Source organism: Mesoplodon densirostris, chromosome 9 (assembly GCF_025265405.1).
Source record: "Mesoplodon densirostris isolate mMesDen1 chromosome 9, mMesDen1 primary haplotype, whole genome shotgun sequence".
Classification (NCBI taxonomy): domain Eukaryota; kingdom Metazoa; phylum Chordata; class Mammalia; order Artiodactyla; family Ziphiidae; genus Mesoplodon; species Mesoplodon densirostris.
The window spans coordinates 28,686,192-28,710,917 of NC_082669.1; the positions used below are offsets into that span (position 1 = coordinate 28,686,192).

A 24,726-nucleotide genomic window follows, 5' to 3' on the forward strand; every position below is an offset into this window, starting at 1 on the left:
AAGCAAAAAGGTGGAGGGAAAAAAAAAACATTAAGAAATAATTCAAGAAAATTTCCTAGAATTGAAACACACGAGTTCCCAGATTGGTAGGGCCTACCAAGAACCCAGGACTACATCGACAGATGAATGGATAAAGAAGAGGTGGCACATATATACAATGGAATCTTACTCAGCCATAAAAAGAAACGAAATTGAGTTATTTGTGGTGAGGTGGATGGACCTAGAGTCTGTCATACAGAGTGAAGTAAGTCAGAAAAAAAAAAATACCGTATGCTAATACATATATATGGAATCTAAAAAAAAAAAAAAAAAGTTCTGAAGAACCCAGGGGCAGGACAGGAATAAAGATGCAGATGTAGAGAATGGACTTGAGGATATGGGGAGGGGGAAGGGTAAGCTGAGACAAAGTGAGAGTGGCATGGACATATATACACTACCAAACGTAAACTAGATAGCTAGTGGGAAGCAGCCGCGTAGCACAGGGAGATCAGCTCGGTGCTTTGTGACCACCTAGAGGGGTGGGATAGGGAGGTTGGGAGGGAGGGAGACGCAAGAGGGAGGAGATATGGGGATATATGTATACATATAGCTGATTCACTTTGTTATACAGTGGAAACTAACACACCATTGCAAAGCAATTATACTCCAATAAAGATGTTAAAGTAAAAAAAAAACAAACCCAGGACTAGGCTCATCATCATGACAGAGAAAAAACTGTACAATTTGCAAAGTGCTCACATCAGAACACAAGATGTGAGCACAAGGAAACAAGGATCACTGTGGCTCTGAGGTTCTTGGAGGTAACAGTGGAAGCTAGAAGTCAGTATGATGCCTCGCAATTTCAGGAGGAAAGTGACTTCCAGTGCAGAATTCTCTATAAACAATCGCTGATTCAAGTGTCAGGGCAGAACGACGACACCCTTCAGGCAGGCAAGTTCTCAGAACTTCCCGTTCAGCTGCAGGGAGCGTGGTCCTTCTTGCTACTGGAGAGCCTCTGGAGGCAGGACCGTGCTGTTCATTCCCCCGTTAGCTCCCAGCAGCCAAGCATAAAGCGTTGGATAACTTCCCTGTGGCCTGACGAAATGGTTTGAAAAGCTGGCTTCCTCAGTTCTTGGGACCGTGGGGGACATTATATGATTATGGGTAGATATGTGATCATGCTGCTTGCCACATGTTTTCTTCTCTCATGAACAATACTTTAAGGTGGGCGTAAGGTCCCTGCTAACATGTGACCAGCACTGCATCTGACGATGATCTTATGAAAGCCACAAGAATCTACCTGGTACAGAAGCGGGAAGACCTCCAGGGGCATTAAACAAAGAACAGGCCGGAGGACGGAGAACCCAGCCTCTGTGAACTTCTAGACTTTGTGCAAGCCTGAAACTGTGGCTTGGTTCTTCCTTGCCCCTGTGGCAGACTCTTCCCCTTGAAGGAGCCTGGTGCAGCTGGGCACACACACGCCCTCGCCCACGATGGCCGAAAGCTCGGGGCTGCCAGGCAGAGCAGTGGTGTGCGATGGTGGTGTGGCTTGGGGTTTTGGCGCTGGACAGACCTGGGTTTTCATTTCATGACTCAGGAGAGCCAGCCCGTTTCTTCACACAAGAGCACTACACGCACACCTTCAACTTCCCCATCACAGAGCACTTCCACCTGCTAGGTGCTTTCTCCACCTGTTATTCAGTTGTAATTCTCCCACTAACCAAATAAGGTTGTCCTGATTACACAGAGAAACTGTAGGAAACGGCTGATCCAAATTCACACAGGCTGGTCCAGACTCTGCTCTGGACGCCCACTCCACAGGCTCCTTGATGACAGGGGCCAGCCTCAGCCTTGTGCCCGAGGTCATGGCGCCCTAAGGCTGAACCGGTCACACTCAGCCGTGGTGCCCTCCTGCCATTAGCGGGAAGCGCGCGCCCGGAGGCCGGCCGCCCCGCCCGCGCTGCGGAGGAGCTGTCCGAGGTCCTGACAGAGGCGGGCCAGCCCTTCCGCAGGCGCCCGTCACGGGGCAGGCGAGCTGCAGGAGGGTGGCTGTCGGCCGTCACGCTCAGCACCGAGCACAAGGCCTGGCATGCTGGGTGGAGGACTGGAGCAAACTGGAGAGGGAGATGGGGGCAGGGGCGCTTTGTGCGGCCGACTGGATGTCGTCACCGCCTCAGTCATCCAGCGACCCAACCCCAAGGAGCAGGGGCTGTGAGGAGCCGGCGGCCTTCCTCTGATCAGAAGTGATGACGCAGCACAGCCTTCCGGGCCACCGGCCAGTTTGACAGAAGGCTGACAGGCGCTGGGGGTGACCGTCAGGTTGGAATGGACACCTGGCTCTCCTCCAGAAAACATGATGTGGAAAAACTGAGACCTGAAAGGAAGGGGCCCTTGAAGCTTAGCAGAGAGGCTGGGAAGGAGTAAAGACAGTCTGTAAAAACGTTTGGGGGACCTGGACCTCACACCTGGGTCCTGCTTTTGTGAATTTAGCAAATGAAGTAGTAGCGGTTGAGAACTGCCTCACGAAGTTAAGAGTGTGGAATTGCACTGAATGGTTCAAGGGACCCAGGAGGGCAGCAGTACAGATGACAGGGCCTCTCCGGGGTTTCAATTTCTCACCTTCCGTGTTGGGCACGTAGGGGAAGAGGTACTGAGTACAAGTCAGAAGTATGGCCACTGGCAAGAACTGTCGGGTCAGAAGCCTCACTGTCCCTCATTCCGGCTGTGACCCTGGGCAAGGCCATCAGCTTTCTCACTTGTAAGACAGTGATGAGAAGAGTGCCCACCGCCACGCACGTGGTGACCCCAGTGGTGCTGGGGCCATTCAGGGTGACTATGAGTATAAAGGCCTGTCACACGGGCAAGCTCAAAACAGGCTTCTCTTGGTACTGCCTAGGGCTCGGAGGCCCTTGGGATAGAGAGAGAAAGCCGTCATTCTAGTGAAGCACGTAGGACGCCATAACATGAGCAACAGCCACGTCTTCCGTGAGGAAGGCCATCTTCAGAACCGTGGCCGAGGCTTCCAACCATTGCTCTCAAAGGCAGACAGAGGTGAGAAGAGACAAAGAACCCGCAAGTGTCACAACAAAACCGTGTTTTTACTAAGTACCGAACCAGGGAACCCCACACACTTTCTGTGGACATCAACGTTTTCTCTTTCATATTTTAAAATGGCATTGTGCATACACATTATTTTAAACACTTAGACACATCTTGGATACACAAACAAACGTAAGAAATCACTGTGAGCCGCTCTGAGATCCGAAATCGCACTCATCAGAACCACTAAACCAGCTCCGGGACTCCTCTGTCCCGCTGCCTCTGGGGACTGAGAGCTGGACCCGGCACCGTGCAGCCGCCCGCGTCGCGCCCCAGGAGGTGGGTTACTGTGGAGTCACAGACTGCGTCTCTGCTGACATCTGGTGGGTAAGCGGGAGGGGTCAATCCAGCTGGCTTCTAAAAAAACCCTGCAAATACAATCTCCTCCGTTTACCTTACAAGCGCTCCATCTTCCCTCAGTGTGCGAGGCAGAAACAAGCCAAACATACAAGGCATCGTGACGCCCAGGTGTCACGAAGGGTCACCCTCACTGCTTCCGGTCAGGAGACACGTGGCCAGGGCCAGGGCCTCCATGAGCTGCCCCCTCTTGCTGAGGGGGGTGAATCCTGTGCAGCCCCACTGGCCTCCCGTGAGAAATGAGACGGCTTGGGTAAACCTTTGGGCCGAAGCCCCGGGGGCTGCCGCTGAGCTTTGGCCGAGGTGGCAGCGGGGCAGCTGGGCTGAGCTGTGACACGGGGGGAGCCCCTCAGCTCACTAGCGTCCTGCCTGCAGGTCCCGGGAACCGGGCTGCCTGAGACGCACATGAGCAGGCCCGGGAAGACGGTTAAAAGACAACCGTGAGGACTTATACCCATGGAAGTCATCAACCTAACTTGAAAAGAACAGTCGTGACTGAGACTCACGAGGCATCACTTAGAAACCGAAGGGCACGTGTTAGGGAGTCAGCCCCACCACCAAGGCTCAGCCAGCATCCTAAGAACTGCACAGATTTACACCTGTGTGAAGGGATCTGTCTTCTACATGGACGTTCTTTCACCTTTATGAAAGGAGTGGAAACGAGGGCTGATAAACATTTGACAATCGCTTGCAGATAAGGACCAGACCATCAGAGAGACCTATCTTGTCTTTTATGAACTGGCCTTAGCTCATAAGATGAGAAGTCTGTACAAAGTCCTAGACCACTCATACCATGACAGCAAAACTCTTCTAAAAACAGATTTACAGAGTAAAATTATTGAGGGTATGCTAAGCCAAATTAATGCCCAGTTTTAAAATAAAAAATGTCAGACAGTATCGTAATCTTCTTGGTTAGAAGACTGTTTTCCATATGCATAAATGCAGACTAGTACTTTATGCTTAATACATTTCATCAAAGGTGAGACTTTTATCACCCAAATAGTAGACAAAAATAAGGACTAAATTCGTTCCAAATCTGTACTTTGATAAACTTATTCCAAAATTTGGTAAGTTAAGTGGAGAGACATAGGAAGAGATGAATATCTTTCTGCTTATTATGCATTTGGAATTGTATCCACTGTACTTTTAACACTAAGTTATAATGTTGATAGAACTGAGGTACAGCCTATTTTAATAATATACACTGAATCGAGACTTGCCAACCCTCAGTCACTGCTACATGATTTACAGTGTGGCCACGAAAACGGCTCCCTTGAATGGCCCTGGTGTCATAAGTCCACTCCCCAGGGCACGAGCTGCCTTGGATTGCGAGGAGGGTCCAGAACTTCACACAAAGAGCCTGAGAATGGGAGCCCCAGTAGAGCTGCAATGCACCCCCTTTCGCTTCTTAAAAACACTGAGGTGAGCACAAAACACAAAGAGGGAGCATTCGACTACCTGGTGGAAAGGCTCACCACCCCCTACTCCAGCAAACCCCCTCTACCTGTTCTATTTCTTTTCATTTCTGGGGTGGTCTTTCTCTCATGCTGATCTAAAAGGTACCCACAGAAAATGCTGTAAAGTCTTACCACTGGGACATCACTGCGGAGAATCTTCTGTTACACAGGAGAGACACAACCTGCCTATTTCCTGTTTGTCAGTACAGAAAACACCCCACTTTAAATATTATGTACAGAGAAGAGGCTGCCGCGTGCCCTCATGCACAGCCAGCTCGGGCTCATGGACAGAGAAGGGCTTCCGTTTACAACAACCTACACCTACAGACAGCAAACACCAAGACACATGCACACACTACAGAGAACTGGACATGAGGAATTCGTATTTTACACCAGTGAGGGGACACTGTTACAGATCGCTGATGGGACGGTCTGTCATCACACTCTGACACAGGGGGTCTGGGATGGTGCCTGCTTCTCCTTTTTCTCCCTCTTTCAGGATTCACACTTGGTTCTGTGTCAGGTACTAAGCAACCTGGTGGCTTCTGGTCCAGCTGGATCTCTCAGTCGTCTTTTTGCACCTTTGTATCACTCTGTGGAGAGCCGAGTTCAAATGCTGGAAACCGTGATGCCTCTGGGGCCAGGATGTCGGAGAGGAAGTGAACAGTGCCAGCCATACCTGCAACGCAAAACGCGGTCCTTCGTGAGAAAGGGTGCGTGGCGGGGTCCAGAACCAAGTGACCTCTGATCACTGCCTTTACTGGGGCTGTAAGGATGTGGGAAAAGGTGCGAAGGACTTTGAAAATAACTTCACACACACGAAAAGGAAATCTTCACATTAGCACCCAACAGGTAATACCAGTTTTCTTCATTATCTTAATTTTAAAAATTGGTTTCTGAGCTTTAATCTTGTATCTTGACACTTTAAGATGATTTCACAGAAGTGCTAACAAAAAAGTTAAGGGTGCTGCTGTGATATTCCAACATGTAAACTTCCTCTCAGAGCCTTTATGTTTTTATTCCAAACGGAAGGTTGCATTTTGGGTTTCAAAAAAAATTTTTTTTTTTTTTGCGGTACGCGGGCCTCTCACTGTTGTGGCCTCTCCCGTTGCGGAGCACGGGCTCCGGATGCGCAGGCTCAGCGGCCATGGCTCAAGGGCCCAGCCGCTCCGCGGCATGTGGGATCTTCCTGGACCAGGGCAAGAACCCGTGTCCCCTGCATCGGCAAGCGAACTCTCAACCACTGTGTCACCCACCAGGGAAGCCCTCAAAAATGTTATTTTAAAACGAACTTTACTTGCTTGGTCAAAATCCCCACCGCCACTCACTGCAGTAACTCAGCAGCCTACCCGAAGGATCCCTGGGCGGGAGGGAGCTCCTCCACAAAGGGTCCTGGGCGCTGTAGGCCCTTCCAGCCTAGTGGCCTCCACACCGGCACTCACCCATCCAACGAGAACCTAGTCAGTGTCTCCTGCCAGGCACTTGTGAGGCACAGGGGCCCAGAAGAAAGCAAGAGCTTCCCAGCCTCTCGGGAGGGTACATTCAAAGATTTTCACCTGCTGGGGCTTTGAATTTGCCATCGTAAACTTGAATTTATGAACCTGAATGAACTCCATTTAGAGTTCAGGTATTAACTGTGTTATATCTGATACAAATACACCTCATTTTTATGACACAATAGACGAAAATTTTTTTCTGAGAAACATTTTTCCGTTACGGTTTCCTTGAATATTAAAAAGATCTTATTCTGCAAAAGATAATGACAAATGCTCTAATTTTTGCTCATTTATCTATTATATGATTAAAATATTATCAGTAGCAGAAATAAAACATGGCATAGCACTACAGACAATTCAGACATCAAGAAGATAATGAAGGACTACTACCAAAGCTTTATGCACATAAATTTAACCCCGCAGGTAAACTGGAGCAATATCTTGAAAACACGAACTACTAAAACTCACTGAATATGAAACAGATAACTTGAACAGCCTTGTAACCTATTAAACAAATTTAATTTGTAAATTTAAAACTCCCGAAAAAGAAATCTCTCGGCTACGAAGGTTTCGCTGAAGAATGCTACCAGACATTTAAATGAGAATTCTCCCACCAATTAATATACAATCTGTTACAGAAAACAGAGAAGGTACTTCTCAGTACAGTTTATTAGGCCAGTATTACCCAGATATCAAAACCAGACAAACACAGTATAAGAAAGGAAAACTACAGGCCAATATTCCTCATGAATATAGACGCAAAAATCATCAACAACGTTTTAGCAAATATAATTCTGTCAATACATAAAAAGAATTGTACACCATGGCCAAGTAAGGTTTATTCCAGAGACACAAGGTTGGCTTAATATTTGAAAATCAACCAATGTGATCCACAATGCTAGGGGCCTGAAGAAGAAAAACCACATGATCTTATCAACTGATGCAAGAAAAGCACCTGACAAAATTCAACACCTATCTATTATTTGATTTTTTAAAAAGTATTCATTTATTCCTTCTGAAATTTATTTTGGAATTACTATAAAAGGTGGCTCTAAAGTAATTAAAAAGTTACCATCCATTTATTGTAACACCATTTAACGTTTGCCCTCTGGTTTCTGTGGCTTATGTTCCAAATTACCATTACACACACACACACACACACACACTAAACAAAGAATATCTGAGTCTCTGTAGGACTTCCATTTTGTTTTCCTGAATTATATTCTATGTATTGTGTGTGCCTGGAGCAGACTCGCAATGTGTTTGCTGGTTTCTTTCATTGCTCTTGTTTTTCAGAACTGTCTTCAATATTCTCATTATTTTTTCCAACTACTAATACTTGTATTTACTAATACTTTTAAATTACTAATATTAATTATTTACACTTCTTTACATGACTTAAATACATTTAAGTAACTAACCAAGTTTGCTGTGAATAGATCAATACTACACGCACAATATTACCGATGAAACGCACAGGAGTAAACTTGTTATTTTCTTCCATTACTGCGCAGCAGACAGTCTATGACTATACACGTCACAAAAGATCTAAAAATACTTGGAAGAAGTTCACAGGAGCACAATACAGGCAAGGTAAAGAGACTCAATATAATTTTCAGCAATGAACGACTTTGCTCACGGTATTTACCAGCTGTGCAGCGATTACTAATTAAGATCGACTGTGATGGTGTCACAGTCAGAAGAACCCAGATACCCACACACCCAGATACTCAGACCTGGAGCTTTCCCTCACTCTTACCTTCAAAGAGAGAATAGGGTCTGTCAGGAATGCGGCAACCATGTGTTCCATATTCTAGGCACCATTCTGCAAACTAGGGAGAAAGACATTTCTTTAAGAGTGGGGATTTCACTTGGTGAAAATGGAACGCGTAAGACACTGCAGTGAATTCACCAAGAATCAAAGACAGCAGACTCGCAGGCAACAGAGCGTCAGGAGTGTGAACTCCGAGGGACTTGGCACCACCTCTTCGGAGCAGGTGAGACCTGGCAAGCTGTCACCTGCCTAGGCCTGTTTCCTCCTCTGTAGCGGGGAATTTACCTAGGAAGGTTGTTGGGAAGGCCGAAGTAAGAAATCTCACAACCCAACAACCTTCGGTCTTTTCTAAGCACCGCCTCCTGCCCCTGCAGGCGCTCCGCCCAGATTAAAACACTGGCTCTGAATCCGCTCGCCGAGCTCTGCTCTCTGGGCTCACCGCCAGCCCCTCTGCTGAACGCGCAGCCCTCCCTCTCCTCTCCTCTCCCCACCCCTCCCCGGCCGGCCCACCCCACTGCCCACTGACCACCCTGCTCATCTTGAAAACTCATCCCTTAGCTTTATCAGCAATTTCCTCTGAGCTCCCTGACCCTTGCTTCTTAAACCTCTTCAATGGATTTTTATAACATTATAATAAATTTCCCTTTTTTGCTTAAGGTAACTTACTTTTTGTCATATGTATATAAATAATCATAAATTCAGCACATATACAATAAAACTTTCCACCTTCCAAATCTGCTCACTTTTCTAGCTTGTTTGATGCACCACCATCTATCTGGTTTCCTTAGTCAGAGAGCAGAGAGACATTCATACATTTCTGTCTTCTCCACATTTAAAAAAACCCACTGAATTCTGTGGACTCAGCTCAATATCTGGGTTTTTTTTTAGTGTCTATCAAGAGGAATTTATTTTTTTAACATCTTTATTGGAGTATACTTGCTTTACAATGGTGTGTTACTTTCTACTTCATAACAAAGTGAATCAGCGACATCAATATCTTAAGTGTTTCTGAATCTCTCCTCTTCAGTATCACAGCCAATGCTCTTGGGTTTATAACAACATTTCTTGCAGTAACTATTAAACAACAACTTGGAGAAACCCACATTGTTTATCTCCACCTCATCCATTCCGCCGTGGCCACGGCAATCCTGAGAGGAGTCTGGACATGAATCACAAACCTTTGGGAAGCCTCGCCTGCAGATGAGAACCACCCAGGAGCTGGCAGTGGGGGGCCTGGGCTCCCGCAGAACTGGGCCCAGGGTGGGGTCCAGGCACTCTTTCAAAGCTCCAGTGATTCTAAGGTGTAACCAAGGCTCAGATCTACTGACTAAGGGGAAGGGCCAGCTTTCTTTGGCCTCGGCCCCTCTGACTTCACCCCTCGCCCTTGCACCCTCCCGTGCTGAGCGCTCAGGGTCAGGCTGCACTGTGCCGTGCCTGCCTCCGTGGCTCTGCAGGGACTCTTCTCCTACTGGGGTGCACTTTGCCTCCCCATGCCCTGCCTTCCTGTCCCACCTGAAAAGCTCCACATCTTTAGAAAACTCGCTGTGCCTCAGCCCCCACGAAGCCTTCCCCAATCCCCGTATTTTCTTACCCATCTGCTACTGTGACTGCCGTCCACCCGAACTGCCCCTTGCCTCGCTGACGCCAGCTCCTGCCCTGCTCTGCTCTGGCCAAGGGAACGCTGCGGGCCCCAGGGTGCTCACCCCGCCAGCTTCCTCGGCTGGCGGCACCGCTCCCACCCGCCTGCTCGAGCTCCAGCTCTGCTCTGGGTCTCAGCCTACATGGCACCCCCGATGCCCGGCTCAGGCACCTGCCCTCTGCATCCCCACAATACCCTGCGCGGCCTCTGCTGAGTGGGGGCACGACGACTGCGTGCGTGTCTCGGGGCACCAGGTCGGAGGGCTCTGTTCCGTCTGGTGTGAGAAAAGGCTTCCGAACAGTAATAAATATACAGAATAAGCCACCCGAATGCCTCCATCTATCAAGGGTCACTGGACATTTTGGTGCATTTTCCTCCCATCCTTTTTTCTGTGTTCCTGTAACTTTATTTTGTGAAGTGTGTATAGTAATAAAAACACCAGCAAGCATTTACTGAGTCTTGTTTTGTGTGTCCATTTTCGCACACCCGATGCGTATTTATCAAGCCTGTCCTTGGTGCCGGCACTGCCCTAGGTACTGGGCACGTCGGGACGTCGACTAGGAAGACCACGCAGCTCGTGGTCTAGGCTGTGGCACACTCGGGAACGAGCAGAAGCGCACAGTGAGCGCCCTGGTGGCTCTGTCACCGAGGAGACCTCAGAGGTCGCCTCCCCCAGGCAGATTTCGGGGAAGCCCCAGGAACGCTGCGCCCCGTGGAGAGTGTGGGGCAAGGCGGGGGAGAGGCAGGCAGGGGCCGAGGTGCACGGGGCTGTCCACTTCAGGGCCGTGGGTGCCACTCCCGGGCAGTGGGAAACCACTGGAGGATTTTAAGCAGGGGCAACTACCGACGACCTGCCCATTACCTCAATTAATTCTTCCTGGAACAAATTTAGGAGGCGGGTAGTATTTTTACAGATGAGGAAACTGAGGCTCGAAGAAGGGGCGCCCCAAAGTCATGAAGCTAATAAATGCACAGGAGGGCATCCTAACAGGTCACGGGACTCCAGAACGCATTTCCACCCCTTAGTCCCATTGTGCAGGTGGAACGGCCAAGGCACGCGGCCGCCAGGGACAAGGCTCTGCGGAAGAAACCACAGAGCTGGGAGAAATGTGTCTGAAGGAGGAGAGAGCTGTATCTGGGCTCTGTGTGTGCCCTGGAGGGTTCAGAAGTGGTTTGGCTAGAGACATCCTTACCTTGCAAGCGCGGTAGAGGTACTTTTTATCCCGCGTGAGGTGGTAAAGGGAAAGGAAGGAGTAGCCGTTCCCGGCGGTCCCGTGGCAGATCCCGTAGCCCTTCCGCAGCAGACCTCGCTGCCAAATCACATCGCTGCACTCCATGGCGTCCTTCAAGTACTTCTCCTCCTTAAACACCTGGGCGATGAGAAGCAAAGCCGTGTTCAACAGGTGTCTTACGCAGCGAGTCAGCGAAATACTTCCCCTTGCTGTTTAGAAAACTGCACGACGTTCAGAAACCTGACATGACGGGTGAACCATGCCCAGAGGCAACAGCACTGCACCGGGTGCCGCGCAGCCCCATCCACTCCTCTCCCGCCTTCGCCGGCCTTCGAGCTCATGGTTTTGCAAAAGCAGTTCTAAAGTTCCAACAGTTATAAGGAAGGCTACCGGATCTCCCTGGTAAGATGCTCTTGTCACCAATGAACCACCCTGTGCCTCCTGGGACCTGTAGGCTGCAGCTGTAACACTCCTACTCGTGCAGAGGGCAGTCGAGGATTCCACACTGTCCCGTCATCCAGGTCGGGAACATTCCACATCCTAGGTTAGTCACACATCCAACGCACCCGACGAGCTGTCATAAACCGTCACAAGGAACCCCGCAGAGAGTGTTCTCAGCCCCAGCGGCACCATCGCCATGCAATGGTTTACGGGGACGGAGGGACAAACGTGCTCGGTGGAAGCAAGTGCGCCAGCATGAGGACGCTTTCGCGACCCCCAGATTCCCCTTGACACTCTTCTCTGTCTCCTGTCATTTCATTTATTTTCTTTCCCTGGTCCTCTCCTCTGAATCTGTTATTAGCAGTCTCCCCTGCTTAGCTCATTCCATTCTAGTGCAAATGCGTTTTGGACCACGGATTAGAGGCAAAAGGTCACTGGAGAAGAGCTCCTCAGGGCGGCAAAGGGGACACTCCTTGTGACTGCTGAGCGGTGACTCCTGGGCACCCGCCGAGGAGGCTCTGAGGTGCAGGGAAACCGAAGCACCTGAACTGTGATCAGCGTGTGCCGTGGCCAGCAGGGGAAGGAGGCGGATCCACACTGCAGTCACTGCTCCTGGTGCACGGCCTTGCCAGGGTCAGGAGCAGGCTTCTTGGTCATGAAAGCAGCTGAGACGTGGACTCTGGGGTCCCTGAGTGTCAACCTCAGCTCTGTCACCTTTTAAATGTCACCGAGGACAAGTCACCTCTTACTTCTTCATGTACTATAAAAAGATACCCTGTCTTCATCTCAGCGGCTTGTTGTATTAAAATGAAATAACATACAAGAAGCTCTTAGAACACTGCCTGGCACACGGTTAGTGCTACTTCTGAGCTGTCATTAAGCACCATTCTTTCTGTGTTATCCTGCCAGCACAAATATGTCATCCTCTCATTTGCATCTTAACCCTCTTAAAATGAATTAGAAAAGGGACCTTTTTCCCATCCTGAAAAAGATTAGGTCAAAGTTGACAGGTGAAAGGAGACTGTTTTGGAGGCTATGTCATAAAATCACACTCAGAGTAAGGCCAGTCCCAGAGAAAACCTGACTGGCTCCTTTCTGATGGTCACCCAGGGGTACGTGAAATCAATTGGACTTCTTTCCCGTTGTCCCTGTCCCCCTGGTGAGACTGAGGCTGCTAGAGGCACCCCACACAGCGAGCTTTACCTTCCTTCCCCGGCGCGTGCCCGCAGCACGCCCACCACGCCCACTACTGTCACACACTCATGCTCCACATGAGGAGCTACTCTGAATAGTGGGACATTTGAGGGGCTTCCCTGGTGGCGCAGTGGTTAAGAGTCCACCTGCCAATGCAGGAGACATGGGTTCGAGCCCTGGTCCAGGAAGATCCCACATGCTGCGGAGCAACTAAGCCCGCGTGCCACAACTACTGAGCCTGTGCTCTAGAACCCACGAGCCACAACTACTGAGCCCACGAGCCACAACTACTGAGCCTGCACTCTAGAGCCTGTGAGCCACAACTACTGAGCCTGTGCTCTAGAGCCCATGAGCCACAACTACTGAGCCCACGTGCCACAACTACTGAGCCCACATGCCACAACTACTGAGCCTGCGCTCTAGAGCCTGTGCTCTGCAACGAGAAGCCACTGCAATGAGAAGCCCATGCACTGCAACAAAGAGTAGCCCCCACTTGCCCCAACTAGAGAAAGCCCACGTGCAGCAATGAAGACCCAACGCAGCTATAAATAAACAAACAAATAAATATTCCTTAAAAAAAATAAATAGTGGGACATTTGAAAATTTAATGAACACTGAAGCTCCCAGATTTATCTTCTCTACATTGTAGCCATTATAACTTGGCCAGAAAATCTATTTACTGATCCACATTACCTCTCTCAAATCGTAAATTTCCCTGGGAAATGTCATGACAGAAAGTTTGAAGAGACAGTGCCATGCAGAGGAAGACGTAAGAGATCTGGAGTCGGAAGACATGGCTGGACTCCCTCTTCCACTACAACTGACCGAGTAACTTTGGGTGAGTCATTGTAACTTCTCTGAGTCTGTCTGCTCACACTAGAAAATGAAGTGATGCTGAGATGACCAAATGTTGAAAACAGAGACAAGCATTTGGGGCAGTTATTAAAAATCTTTAAGGATGAAAAAGAAACTAAACACATCATCAATGAATGGTTTGGAAATCTCAGAGAAACATTACTATAAAAAGAAATAGATATTCAGGAACTGAAAAAACACCAACAGATAAAATTAAAAACTTATTGAGTAAGGCTTAATAAAGAAGAACTCATTAGTGAATATGAAGCTAAATAAATAGAAATTATACACTCTGAATTACAGAAAAGAAAAGAAATTAAAAACAAAAGCCTCAGAGACCTGTTGGAAAGTAAAGGCCTAACATTTACCAAATGTAGTGGAAGACATACAATTACAAGTTCAAGAAGCTTAAAGGCTCTCAAGCAGGATAAATACAAACAGATACACATGGGTACATGATAAAAATATTGAAAACCAAAAAGAGGAAATCCCGAAAGCTTCCAGAGAAAACACAGACTACTTATAAGAGAACAATATAAAGAATGACTAACATTCTAGAAATAGTGAAGGCCAGAAGACAGGGGAGCAGTATCTTTAAAGAACTGAAAGGAAAAAAAAAAAAAACTGTCAGAGTAGATATTCAGCAAAAATATCTTCAAAGAATGAGGGTGAAATTTACAATAGCCAAGACACGAAGTAACCTAAATGTCCATAGCCAGATGAATGGATAAAGAAGAGGTGGTACACATATACAATGGAATACTACTCAGCCATAAAAAATAAGAAAATAATGCCACTTGCAGCAACATGGATGGACCTAGAGATTATCACACTAAGTGAAGTAAGTTAGAAAGAGAAAGACAGATTTTATATGATATAGCTTATATGTGGAATCTAAAATATGACACAAATAAACTTATCTATGAAACAGAAACAGACTCACAGACATAGAAAACAAACTTATGGTTACCAAAGGGGAAAGGGGGGAGAGATAAATTAGGAGTTCAGGATTAACATACACACATTACTTCATATAAAATAGATAAACAACAAGGTCCTACTGTATAGCACAGGGAACTACAGTCAATATCTTGTAATAATCTATAAGGGAAAAGAATCTGAAAAAGGATGTATATAATATCTCTGAATCGCTTTGCTGTACACCTGAAACCAACACAACATTGTAAATCAACTAGACTTCAATAAAAAAAATCAAATAAGCGAGTGAAGAGTCGGGGCCAGTGGTACCACAGCCCTCTGAGACCACACACTGTTTCACATCTAACCCTTCGTAGAGTGAACCCAGCTCTTCTGCACGACTGTGGACTAGAACACACCCCGTCCTTCCTCAGACCTGGTCACCGAGACCTTGCTCCTCGCTCTCCTCGGTATAACCCTCTTGTGGATTGCATGGTATGAAGCAGAATTCAGAATTTTTTAATACCTGGTGTAATTTTCCGTTGAGCTATAAGATTCTGACCTTACTCCCTCTGCCTCTTAAGCTTTTCCAAGGGAAAACTGGGTTGATTTTTTTCTTTTATGGCTTAATACATGACTACACGCAACAGCCTTTGAGATGTAAGTCATTATTTGTCTTACTGCCATGGTGTTTACCATTTCTTCATAAACACTGTGAATAACAATGTCTGCTCCAAGGAAATGAAGGTTTTTTTTCCCCTTCCTTCTTAATGCTTTCATCTTTTTATCTAATATTTCCTTTATCTTCTTTAAGATGACTTCAACTACTAAAATTAAAGCCTTCAAGGAAAATATCAAAACAGGAAAAATGAGCTCATATTCAGTGAAAACTGGATTGGTAAGAGGGTTTGGACTTGCCAAGAAACAAACATGACAGGAAGTTAATCACACTACTTAACATTTTTTTTTATTCTCATAAGTAGAAGTGACGTTTCAGCTGATTCATTTACAAGACCTTTTCCAGTAACAATACTCAATTTATTAGGAGATTAAACTTACGGTATTTTAGTAGTTAATTAAAAAATTAATTCCTAAGAGGCATTCCCACTGTAGGTCTTGGAGAGAAGGAATCCTTCACAATTTTCCACTTCAATTTTTTTTACACCTTCCATTTAGACTTAGTAGCCAATGTGATGGGGCAGCAGAATTGAGTTTTCTTAAGTACAGGGTACTATTCACCTCTCTCATTGCTTTTGCTTATTATTAGGCATTCCTAAAGTGCAAGGGAATCTCTGGATCAGTTATTACAAAACCCCTGTTCTCTGCAGTTTTGGCGATAATAAAGAAATGTCCACAGAATTGATCTAGATGGTCACGGTAAGGATAGCATTCTTCACAAACCACCACAGGATGTGGAAGGAAGATTGAAGCACCCCCAGAGGGACTGTTTCGGATTTTGCCCATGGAAATCACCATTGTAGGAACAACCAGGAAGTAACCAAAACTTTCACCTATATTAGGAAAAGTTCCCTGGTATGTAAAGCAGATGTACTAGTAATCCCAAAATGTCAAGCTCACCTTGAAAACTATAAAGCAATTCGGTACAAACTGCACCAGTGCCACAGGAATATGTAACAGTAGGAATTCTACTGTTAGAATTGTATCAGTTCATCTGGATGTCAAGAACCACACATCATCATCACAGAGAACTGCAAGAAATTTTCTTAAATTAGAGGAAGATACAGAATTCTCGTTATTACAGATTCCACAATGATCTACAAACTAGAGGCTGTTTGCCAGACATGCATTCCTTGCAAGAATCATCTCTTTGACAATGGATCATCCTCTAAGTAATCTGCTGAATCAATGAAAGCCAGGCCAAAGGAGTTCCCACTGGTGCATTCAAGTGGGTGGCTCCAGGCAGAACATGGTGTCCATATGGCACTCACCACCTGAGGCAGGGCCGGAGGCACGGGACTGTTTAGCCATGAGTTGGGATCCAAATGCATGCACTACAACTAAAATATACTGTCCTTTATTTTCCATTAAAAAAAAAAGAATGAATGAAAGTGAAATAAAGACAAATTTAAGATAAGTGATCAATCTGTTGTCACCAAACCTGGACTATAAGAAATGCTAAAGGAAGTTCTCTGGGCTGAAGGAAATGATACTTGGTAGAAATCTGGACCTTCAAGAAGGAATGAAGAGCACTGAAAAGAGGAAATATCCAAATAAATATCAAAGAGCATCTTCTTTGCTTGTCTTAATTTCTTTAAAATACATAGGGCTATTTCAAAAGCAAAAATTATAAAACTATACTGGGGGTTTATAACATTTGTTGATACATCTTGACAGATGTAATAAAGATGTACAGAACTGCTGTCAAGAGAACTAGGCACTTACTATTTTCTTACATTTTATATGAAGTGTACAATGTTAATTCTAAGCAGACTGTGAAAAGTTAAGGAGGTATATTGCAATGATAAAGATGTATATTTAGCAACCACTAAAAAAATGTACAAATAGATACAGTTAAAAGAGTCAACAGAGAAATTAAAATGGAATTCCAGAAAATATTCAGTTACTCTCTCCTACCTCCCTAAAAAGGCAAGAAAGAAAAAACAGAGGAGGAAAAAAGAGTTCCAAGATGTAGCCAATAGAAACCGTATGGAAAAATGGCAGAGCTAAATCCAACCACAAAATAATTACATTAACAATATATGAACTAAACATTCCAAATTAAAGGCTGAGGTTGTTAGACTGCATTGCTAGACAACGCCCAACTATGAAGACACACACTTTAAATATAAAGACATCAAAAACTATAAAACACTGCTGACATAAATGAAAGAAAATGTAAAAAGTGGAGAGATATACCATATTTGTGGATAAGAACACTCAATATTGGTATCAATTCTACCAAAACTGTTCTACAGATTGAATGCAATCTCAGTCATAATCCCAATAGGCCCCTTTTGCTGACAAACTGATTTCTAAAACTTATACGGGAATGCAAAGGATCTAGAATATTTAAAGCAATTTTGAAAAAGAAGAACAAAGTTGAAGTCTTAAACTACCTGACATCAAAACTTAGAGTAAAGCTAAAGTAATCCAAACAGCATGGTATCACAGTGACAGATAAAGAAGCCAAAGAAACAGAAGAGAGCCCAGAAATAAACCTACACTTACTAGGTCATTTGACTTTTGAACTAGTGCCTCTACAGGTACCAAATCAATCAATGGGGAAATCAAATGATGTGGGAACAATCAGATACTCCCATGGTTAAAAAAAGTACTTCACTCCTTACTTCACATAATATACAAAACTTAATTTGAGACAGTTCTAAATGTAAAATCTAAATCCATGAAGCACGTAGGAGAATACTATCTGTATAATGTGGGAGTAAGTAAAATTTCTCAGACAAGATACAGAAAGTAGTTACCATTACAAAAAACACACTGATAAGGAAGATTTTACCAGAATCTAAAACTCTATTCATTAGAAGATGCCATGAAGAACATGATCAGGCCAACTACAGACTGGGAGAAATTATTTCCAAAATGTATCTGACAAAAGGACTTACAACCAGAACATATGAAGAATTTTTATGACTCCATAATAAAAGGAAAACAATAAATACATAAAACAATGTGGGTAAAAGATATGAACAGACACTCAACAAAGAAACACAGTTGACCCTTGAACAACATGGGGGTTGGGGTGCCAGTCCCCACCTCGTTGAAAACCCTTGTGTAACTTTACAATGGGCTCTCTCTGTATGCCGTTCTGCATCCCCGTATTCACCACACTGCACACCGTGTGGTTCCACAGTACTGTATTTACTGGAAAAATCCATGTATAAGTGGCCCCACGCAGTTCAAACCCATGTTGTTCAAGAGTCAACTGTACAAACAACCCATGAGCACAAGCAAAACTGCTCGACATCATTAACCATCAGGAAGGCACAAATTAAAGCCACAATGAAATATCCACCAGAATAAAATCAAGATGACTTACAACACCAAGTGTTAGCAGAGATGTGGAGCGACTGGAACTCTGTTTACACTGCGGATGGAATGTAAACCGGTACAGCCCTTTGAGAAAAGGTCTGGCAGTGTCTTATGAAACTAAAAAAGCTACCTTCTGATCAAGCAGTTCTACTCCTAGTTATTAGCCCCAAAGAAATGCAAACATATGTCTACGAAAAGACCTGTACAAGAATGTTCACTATAGCTTATTCACAATAGCAAAAAAACTAGAAACAACTGAAAAACAAAGGCATAAACTGTGGTACGTTTATAAATGATGCTTAATATTAGGAAGGTACCAGAATGTTGAGGAGAAGGAAACCAAATATAGTTTGAAAATAATCTCTCCAGGTGATCCTGATATACACCACCTAGAAAGACATTCCACGTTAGAAATAATCAACTTACAAATGAGCTTTTGGAAAATAATTCATATGAAAACATTTTCTGATGGACAGTGAAGAGTTGACCATGAGGACACATTCTAACCCAGTTCTACTGTGGGAATTTCAGAGCAGGCTTGTGGGTGCAGGAGGGGAAGGTATGGTTGTTTCACACATTTGGCCCAGAATCAAAGGACTACTTTGATATCACTTTGGTATGACTTACCTGGTTTTCCTGGACAACATATTTACTTTTCCAAATATAATTTTATGTGGCCAATGCTAGCATTTGTTTATTAGTGGCTGAGCCCACACAAACTGCTAATGCCCTAAGGCCTAAATGTGTGGTTAGAAGGTGGTAGAATTTGTTACCGTAACCTGTAATTTACTGTCAGATAATTAAGAACTGATCGTAACTATTCATCAAAATGGTGTCCAGCTATGAGGTCCACAAATGTAATTGTTAGGAAATCATTTGCAAGTAACAAAATTCCTAATACAGCATAGAAATATTGTTAAAAATCTTGACATTTTTTCCAAGACCATCTACAATACTACATAACTGCGAATAATACATGTTCAGACCAAGAAGAGTATACCCTATGTGAAATGTGATTAGCATCTATAGGAAGGGAGAACAAATTTAGTGTGAATCTGGACTCAAATTATAGTTTTATTTGTGAAAGATATTAATATATTTTTAAAATACTTGAACACCTTATGCCTTCCTAAGTGCTCCTGAAGAACTTACAACTTTATATGCCAGCATAAGAAACTGCTGAAAGCTCGTTATTACACAAAATTTAAACATTTCCTCATTTTGAGAGATGGCTTCAATGGACAAGGACCCTCTTAATCTGAGTTAACAATAACTTGAGAGAAAATAGAGTCTAGAGCTGTGTTCCTCTAGCTTTGTGACACCCCTGTCCTGGCCAAATACAAATTTCATACTCCACTAACTTATACTCTGAAGACATATTTTCACCCCCAACTGTAAAACTACATGATTTATCTATGCTTCTTCAAACTACCATTGACACCTTCTGCCCCAGAAGATTCCGCTATTCCTCCCCTTCCTCAGGCTTGGGAATTTTGAAGTACATGGACAAAATTAAGTTTTAGTGACTAAGTATGGGATCTTATTGTCATTGTCCATGCTTCTAGAAAAGAGGAACTTCTGTTTTGGAATCAGTGTGTGGGGGGGGGGGCGGCGGGCACAGGCACCCAGTGGTCTCTGGAGCGGAAGCCCTGCAGGCAGAGCTGGGCTGAGACGTGGCGGCCCTGCCACTGGCAGGGGTCTGTGGCGCTTGCTCCCTTGGTACCAGCAGTGGTGGAAGCAGATGGTGGCCACGGTCAGCATGGCTAATGGAAATGGAACTGCCCAGGACAAGGGCCCACAAGGACAGAGCCCTGGCTCCTGACCACTTCTTACTGCCCACAGCTCAGCTGCTAAAGCAGGAGTGGGGAGACCCCCAGAAGCCAAGACTACCAGCCACCAGGAGTGCCCACCTCTATAGCTGATCCTCTTTAAAGCAAAAGGGAAAAGGAATTTTGACAAATAGAAGCTTTCAGCTTTTAACAGTCAAACATCTGTTTTGAATACCAAAGGATTCCTGTTTGTGCTGTCAGTACTGTGCTCAGATACTATGGTTGGATATTTATAATATTACAGACTTATCTCTATGTCACTGAAGTTACATTTCCTCTAAAGCTCTAGAAAAGGGGAGGCAGTGATTTGAACAGAAGTCTGTTCTAATTTAAAAGCTGAGGTATTGTTAAGAAGACGAATCATTAAGCTCTTCAGATCTCCAAAAAGTATACTTTGCTGTGCTTTCCTCTCATCAAACATCACAACTTTCTGAGTTATTTTCTTGAATGCTCATACCTGACTTTTATATTATGTGAATATTTTTGGTGTTATTGTTGTAGGACTAAAAAATTCTGAGAAATCAGCCTAAATCATGAAAGGTTAATTCCCCACAATTTTTCTGAATAATTTATTATAGTTAATGACAAAAGGAAAGTAAAATTGATTCAGGGACCAGTTCTTCTGTAATTTTCAGGTAGACATATGAATTCTGCTCCAGTAAGTCTATTTCTGCAAAACTAAGAGACCTTGCCAAAACACCAATCACTGTGGTTACATTTGTATACTCTGGTATATAAGCAACAATCTCCAACATCAACTATTACAAACAAAGATGCATTAAAAGAAAAATTAAATTGCAAAAGAATTGTTTGCTTTCAACTTACATCATAATTCTAAGTCCAGGAGAGAAATCAACAGTATTCTTAATACTGTGCCCAGATAGATCTACAGAGTCTACTACAATTCATCAGTAAAGGTACTGCCTAATTTCCAGTAATACCTCATATGTGTAAAAATTTGAATGCCACATCGATCTTTCGTAAATAATTTTATAATAATGTAAAACTCAAATTTAAAAGCTCCTGAATCATCAGCATTATCACCTAGCAATAAAGGCTTATTCAAGCAAGGAAATCAAATGATGTGAAGTCAAATAAAAAGCATTTTGGTTATAATACTACCTCCTGCCTTATTGGATATTCACACTTACGTCATCTAGGTTTTCTTTTACACATGAATATAATCCCTGTTAAAACACACACACATATACTTACAACTCTAATTATAGTGGTGATGAACAGTGAAATAAAAAGACTTTCTATCTACTAGTAGAAATATTAACTCTAAAATGTTTTTAGTTTGCAAGCAAATGTGCTTACCAAAACCAAACTGAAAACTTGGTGGTGAAAACCGTGTCTGTGCACATCGGGTGCTAAGGACACGCCCTGCAGCACTGACCTTGTACGCCTGCATGAGCATGTGGATGACACCGGGGGCCCCGTGACACCAGTGCACCAGTCGGTCTGTCTCATTGCTTAGGGATGACGGATAATTCCCAGATCGGAATCTTTTGTGGCGCATATAGTCAATACTAGGTTTCACCATTTCTGTCAAGGTTTCTTGGTCCACTTTTGCTGCTGGCTTTTAAACAAACAAAAATAAAACATTTAATTTATGTTTCCATAAGCTTTTTTTTTTCTTTTTTTTTAAACCTCTGCATTGTGGCTAATATAGTTAAGCTTCAATTACCCAGAATACTGAGGAACACATAAAATTAGAATTAATCCACTTCTCTGGTTACTTAAGGCCTGGGCAGACCTTTGCATCAACCCTTGCTGATGCTGCGCATGAAACTGATGGCCATCCGCTGGGGAATTCCCTCTTGCTCAGGGGAGGCAACTGACTGGATGAGGCCCACCCACAATGCAGACAGCAAACTGCTTTACTACAAGTCCACCTGTTTAAATGAAAATATCACCCAAACTTCCTCAGAGACACACCCAGAATAATGTTTGACCAAATATCTGGGCAATGGTAGCCCAGCCAAGTGAACACATACAATTAACCACCACAGACAGCTAGCTACCTTTTTTTTTTTTTTTTTGCGGTACACGGGCCTCTCACTGTTGTGGCCTCTCCCGTTGCAGAGCACAGGCTCCGGACGCGCAGGCTCAGTGGCCATGGCTCATGGGCCCAGCTGCTCCGCGGCATGTGGGATCCTCCCGGACCAGGGCACGAACCCGTGTCCCCTGCATCGGCAGGCGGACTCTCAACCACTGCACCACCAGGGAAGCCCTAGCTACCTTTTTTAATGGGGACTTCCATATACCTATAACTACAAATCTTTTATCTGAGCTGTTTCTCCAAGAGAGACTTCACTCCCCCAGGTGAGGTGGTGGCCGTGTTGCCGGCTGGGGCGGGGAAAGGTGCTGGTGCAAGGCTGGCTGTGGCAGCAGGGAGGTCTCCCGCTGACCGTGTGGACAGTCACCAAGCCCCGCTTTCAGGTCTGTGCTCCACTTCCACTCTCCTCTCCACCTGCTTCTCTGGAGTCAGAACTGGTTTGACTGCTCCAGACCACGTACTGTTTCCTGCAGTCACCTCACCCTGCGCGGTGATCTCACTGCACAGGTCCAGCGGGGCTGCACAAGGATTTCCAAAGAAGCTCCCCTGCAGCCCAGACCTCACTCCCCACCTGAACACACGTCTGGAGCCGACATCGATGGCGCCGTAAGTTCCCGAGTGCAGGGTCCTGCAGGACACCTGGCTTGCTTTTTGCTGGCATCCCCCTCCTCAGGCACCTTGTGCGGGCATCCCTGTCCCGTCAGGTCACCTGCTGTTCCTTTGTTCCTTCACCCGTTCTCAGTCCACTTGTCGCGCAGGGCTCCAGAAGTCTCTGAGTCTCATCAGAGAAGCTGGGTGTCTGTTTTCTGTTTTCCTTGAGGTTTTGAAATGATTTTCCAGAGGAGAACTGTACTTTTATTCTTCATCGTGAGAGTGGAGTTCCCTTTAAGTGATATTTTGAAAGTTCTTGTGTATGTTGTTCTCACAGCTGTCCAGATGAAACCACACATGGAGCCCCCGCACAGCCAGGCCGGCACCGCTGGGGAGCGGTGTGTGCAGCCGGCCTCGTGAGACCAGCTCTGGCACACCGCTGCTATCAAAGGAGAACGCTGACACCAATTTCTAAATAGGATCCTCACGAAAGAGTGTTTCCATGTTCTTCACTTTAAAAGCAGATGAGTTGTAAATTTTATGATTTGTAGTCACTTTTAAAACAGGGTTCAAAAGCCACTGTTAAAATCTTTTTCTGGGAGAATAGAGAAAAATGGACAATCTACCAACTGTCTAGAACAACACTGCCATTTTAAAATGAGACATGGAATTGATTATTTTGGAAACATGTCTGCACCTAAATTCACAAATTGGAATACATACGTGTTTTACTTTCTACAGTGATAACCAAAGACACCTACTAATCACCAGAGAAGGGAGTTCTAGTCCTGTGCAGATAGGAATCTCCTATTTTCCTTTAGTGAGGAGTGGCATGATGCAAAATGTAAAAATAAAAAAGGAATTTGTAAGTGAAAATTTAAAAAAGGAATATATGGGCTTTTAATTTAAAAGATCTAAATTCTAATCCATGCTCCTTGACTTACTAGCGTTGTAATTTTGAACAAATTTATAAAGTACTGTTATGGGTGTAGTAGAATAAATAAAGGCTTAATTGGGGGAAAACACAAACAAAAGGCACAGCCAGACCCTGTTTTACTGTTCTTTGCTTTAATGTGCTGCATTTGCAGTTTTTAAAAATTGAAGGCTTGCAGCACCATTTTCCCAATAGCATTCGCTCATTTTGTATCTCTGAAACATTTTGGTAATTCTCACAATATTTCAAACTTTTTCATCGTTACGTTTGTTATGGTGATCTGTGATCTTACTATTGCAAAAAGATTACAACTCAGTGAAGGCTCAGATGATTAAGCGTTTTTTAGCAACAAAATATTTTTAATTTCAGGTATGTACACTTTTTTTTTTAAGACAATGCTATTGCACGCTTAACAGACTACAGCATAGACTTGCTTCACCGAGATGTTTTGCTTTATTGCAGCAGTCTGGAACTGAACTCGCAATGTCGCCGAGGTCTGCCTGCAGGCTGCATACAGAGTGGAAGAGGGACCCAGAGGCCATAAGGCTGGAAGCAGGTTGAAGCAATATTTGGGGTGAGGTCTTTGACTGCCTGACGCAAGAGTCAGTACTTAATTCAGTAGATGTCAGGGATGATTCAGAGACAAAATCATAACCACAGCAATAAACTAGTTAAAAAAAATTTTGAACACAACTGATAGTAAGTTGGGGGTATCTGAATATGAAAAGTCTCTGCCCTAGTCTGCATTCTGGAAGCCCTTTCTGCTCCCTGAAGGTTTTCCCCTACTAAAAGAGCAGGAGGACATGGACAGAAATAAAGTGTGGGCCACAGACACCTAATCCAACACGAAACCGCACA

General features: G+C 44.7%; 1 protein-coding gene across 1 annotated transcript in view; it reads right to left on the minus strand.

Annotated features, from left to right (window-relative positions):
- Positions 1 to 3,058: 3,058 nt before the first annotated feature.
- Positions 3,059 to 24,726, minus strand: part of LANCL2 (LanC like glutathione S-transferase 2) — a 69,200-nt gene continuing 47,532 nt past the window's right edge. The window contains exons 6-9 of the mRNA XM_060107647.1: positions 21,681 to 21,863; positions 10,995 to 11,171; positions 8,148 to 8,220; positions 3,059 to 5,571 (exon numbers count right to left, since the gene is read on the minus strand). Of these exons, the coding sequence (XP_059963630.1) occupies positions 5,456 to 5,571; positions 8,148 to 8,220; positions 10,995 to 11,171; positions 21,681 to 21,863 (549 nt within the window). The 3' untranslated portion in view covers positions 3,059 to 5,455. The remainder of the gene's footprint in view (positions 5,572 to 8,147; positions 8,221 to 10,994; positions 11,172 to 21,680; positions 21,864 to 24,726) is intronic.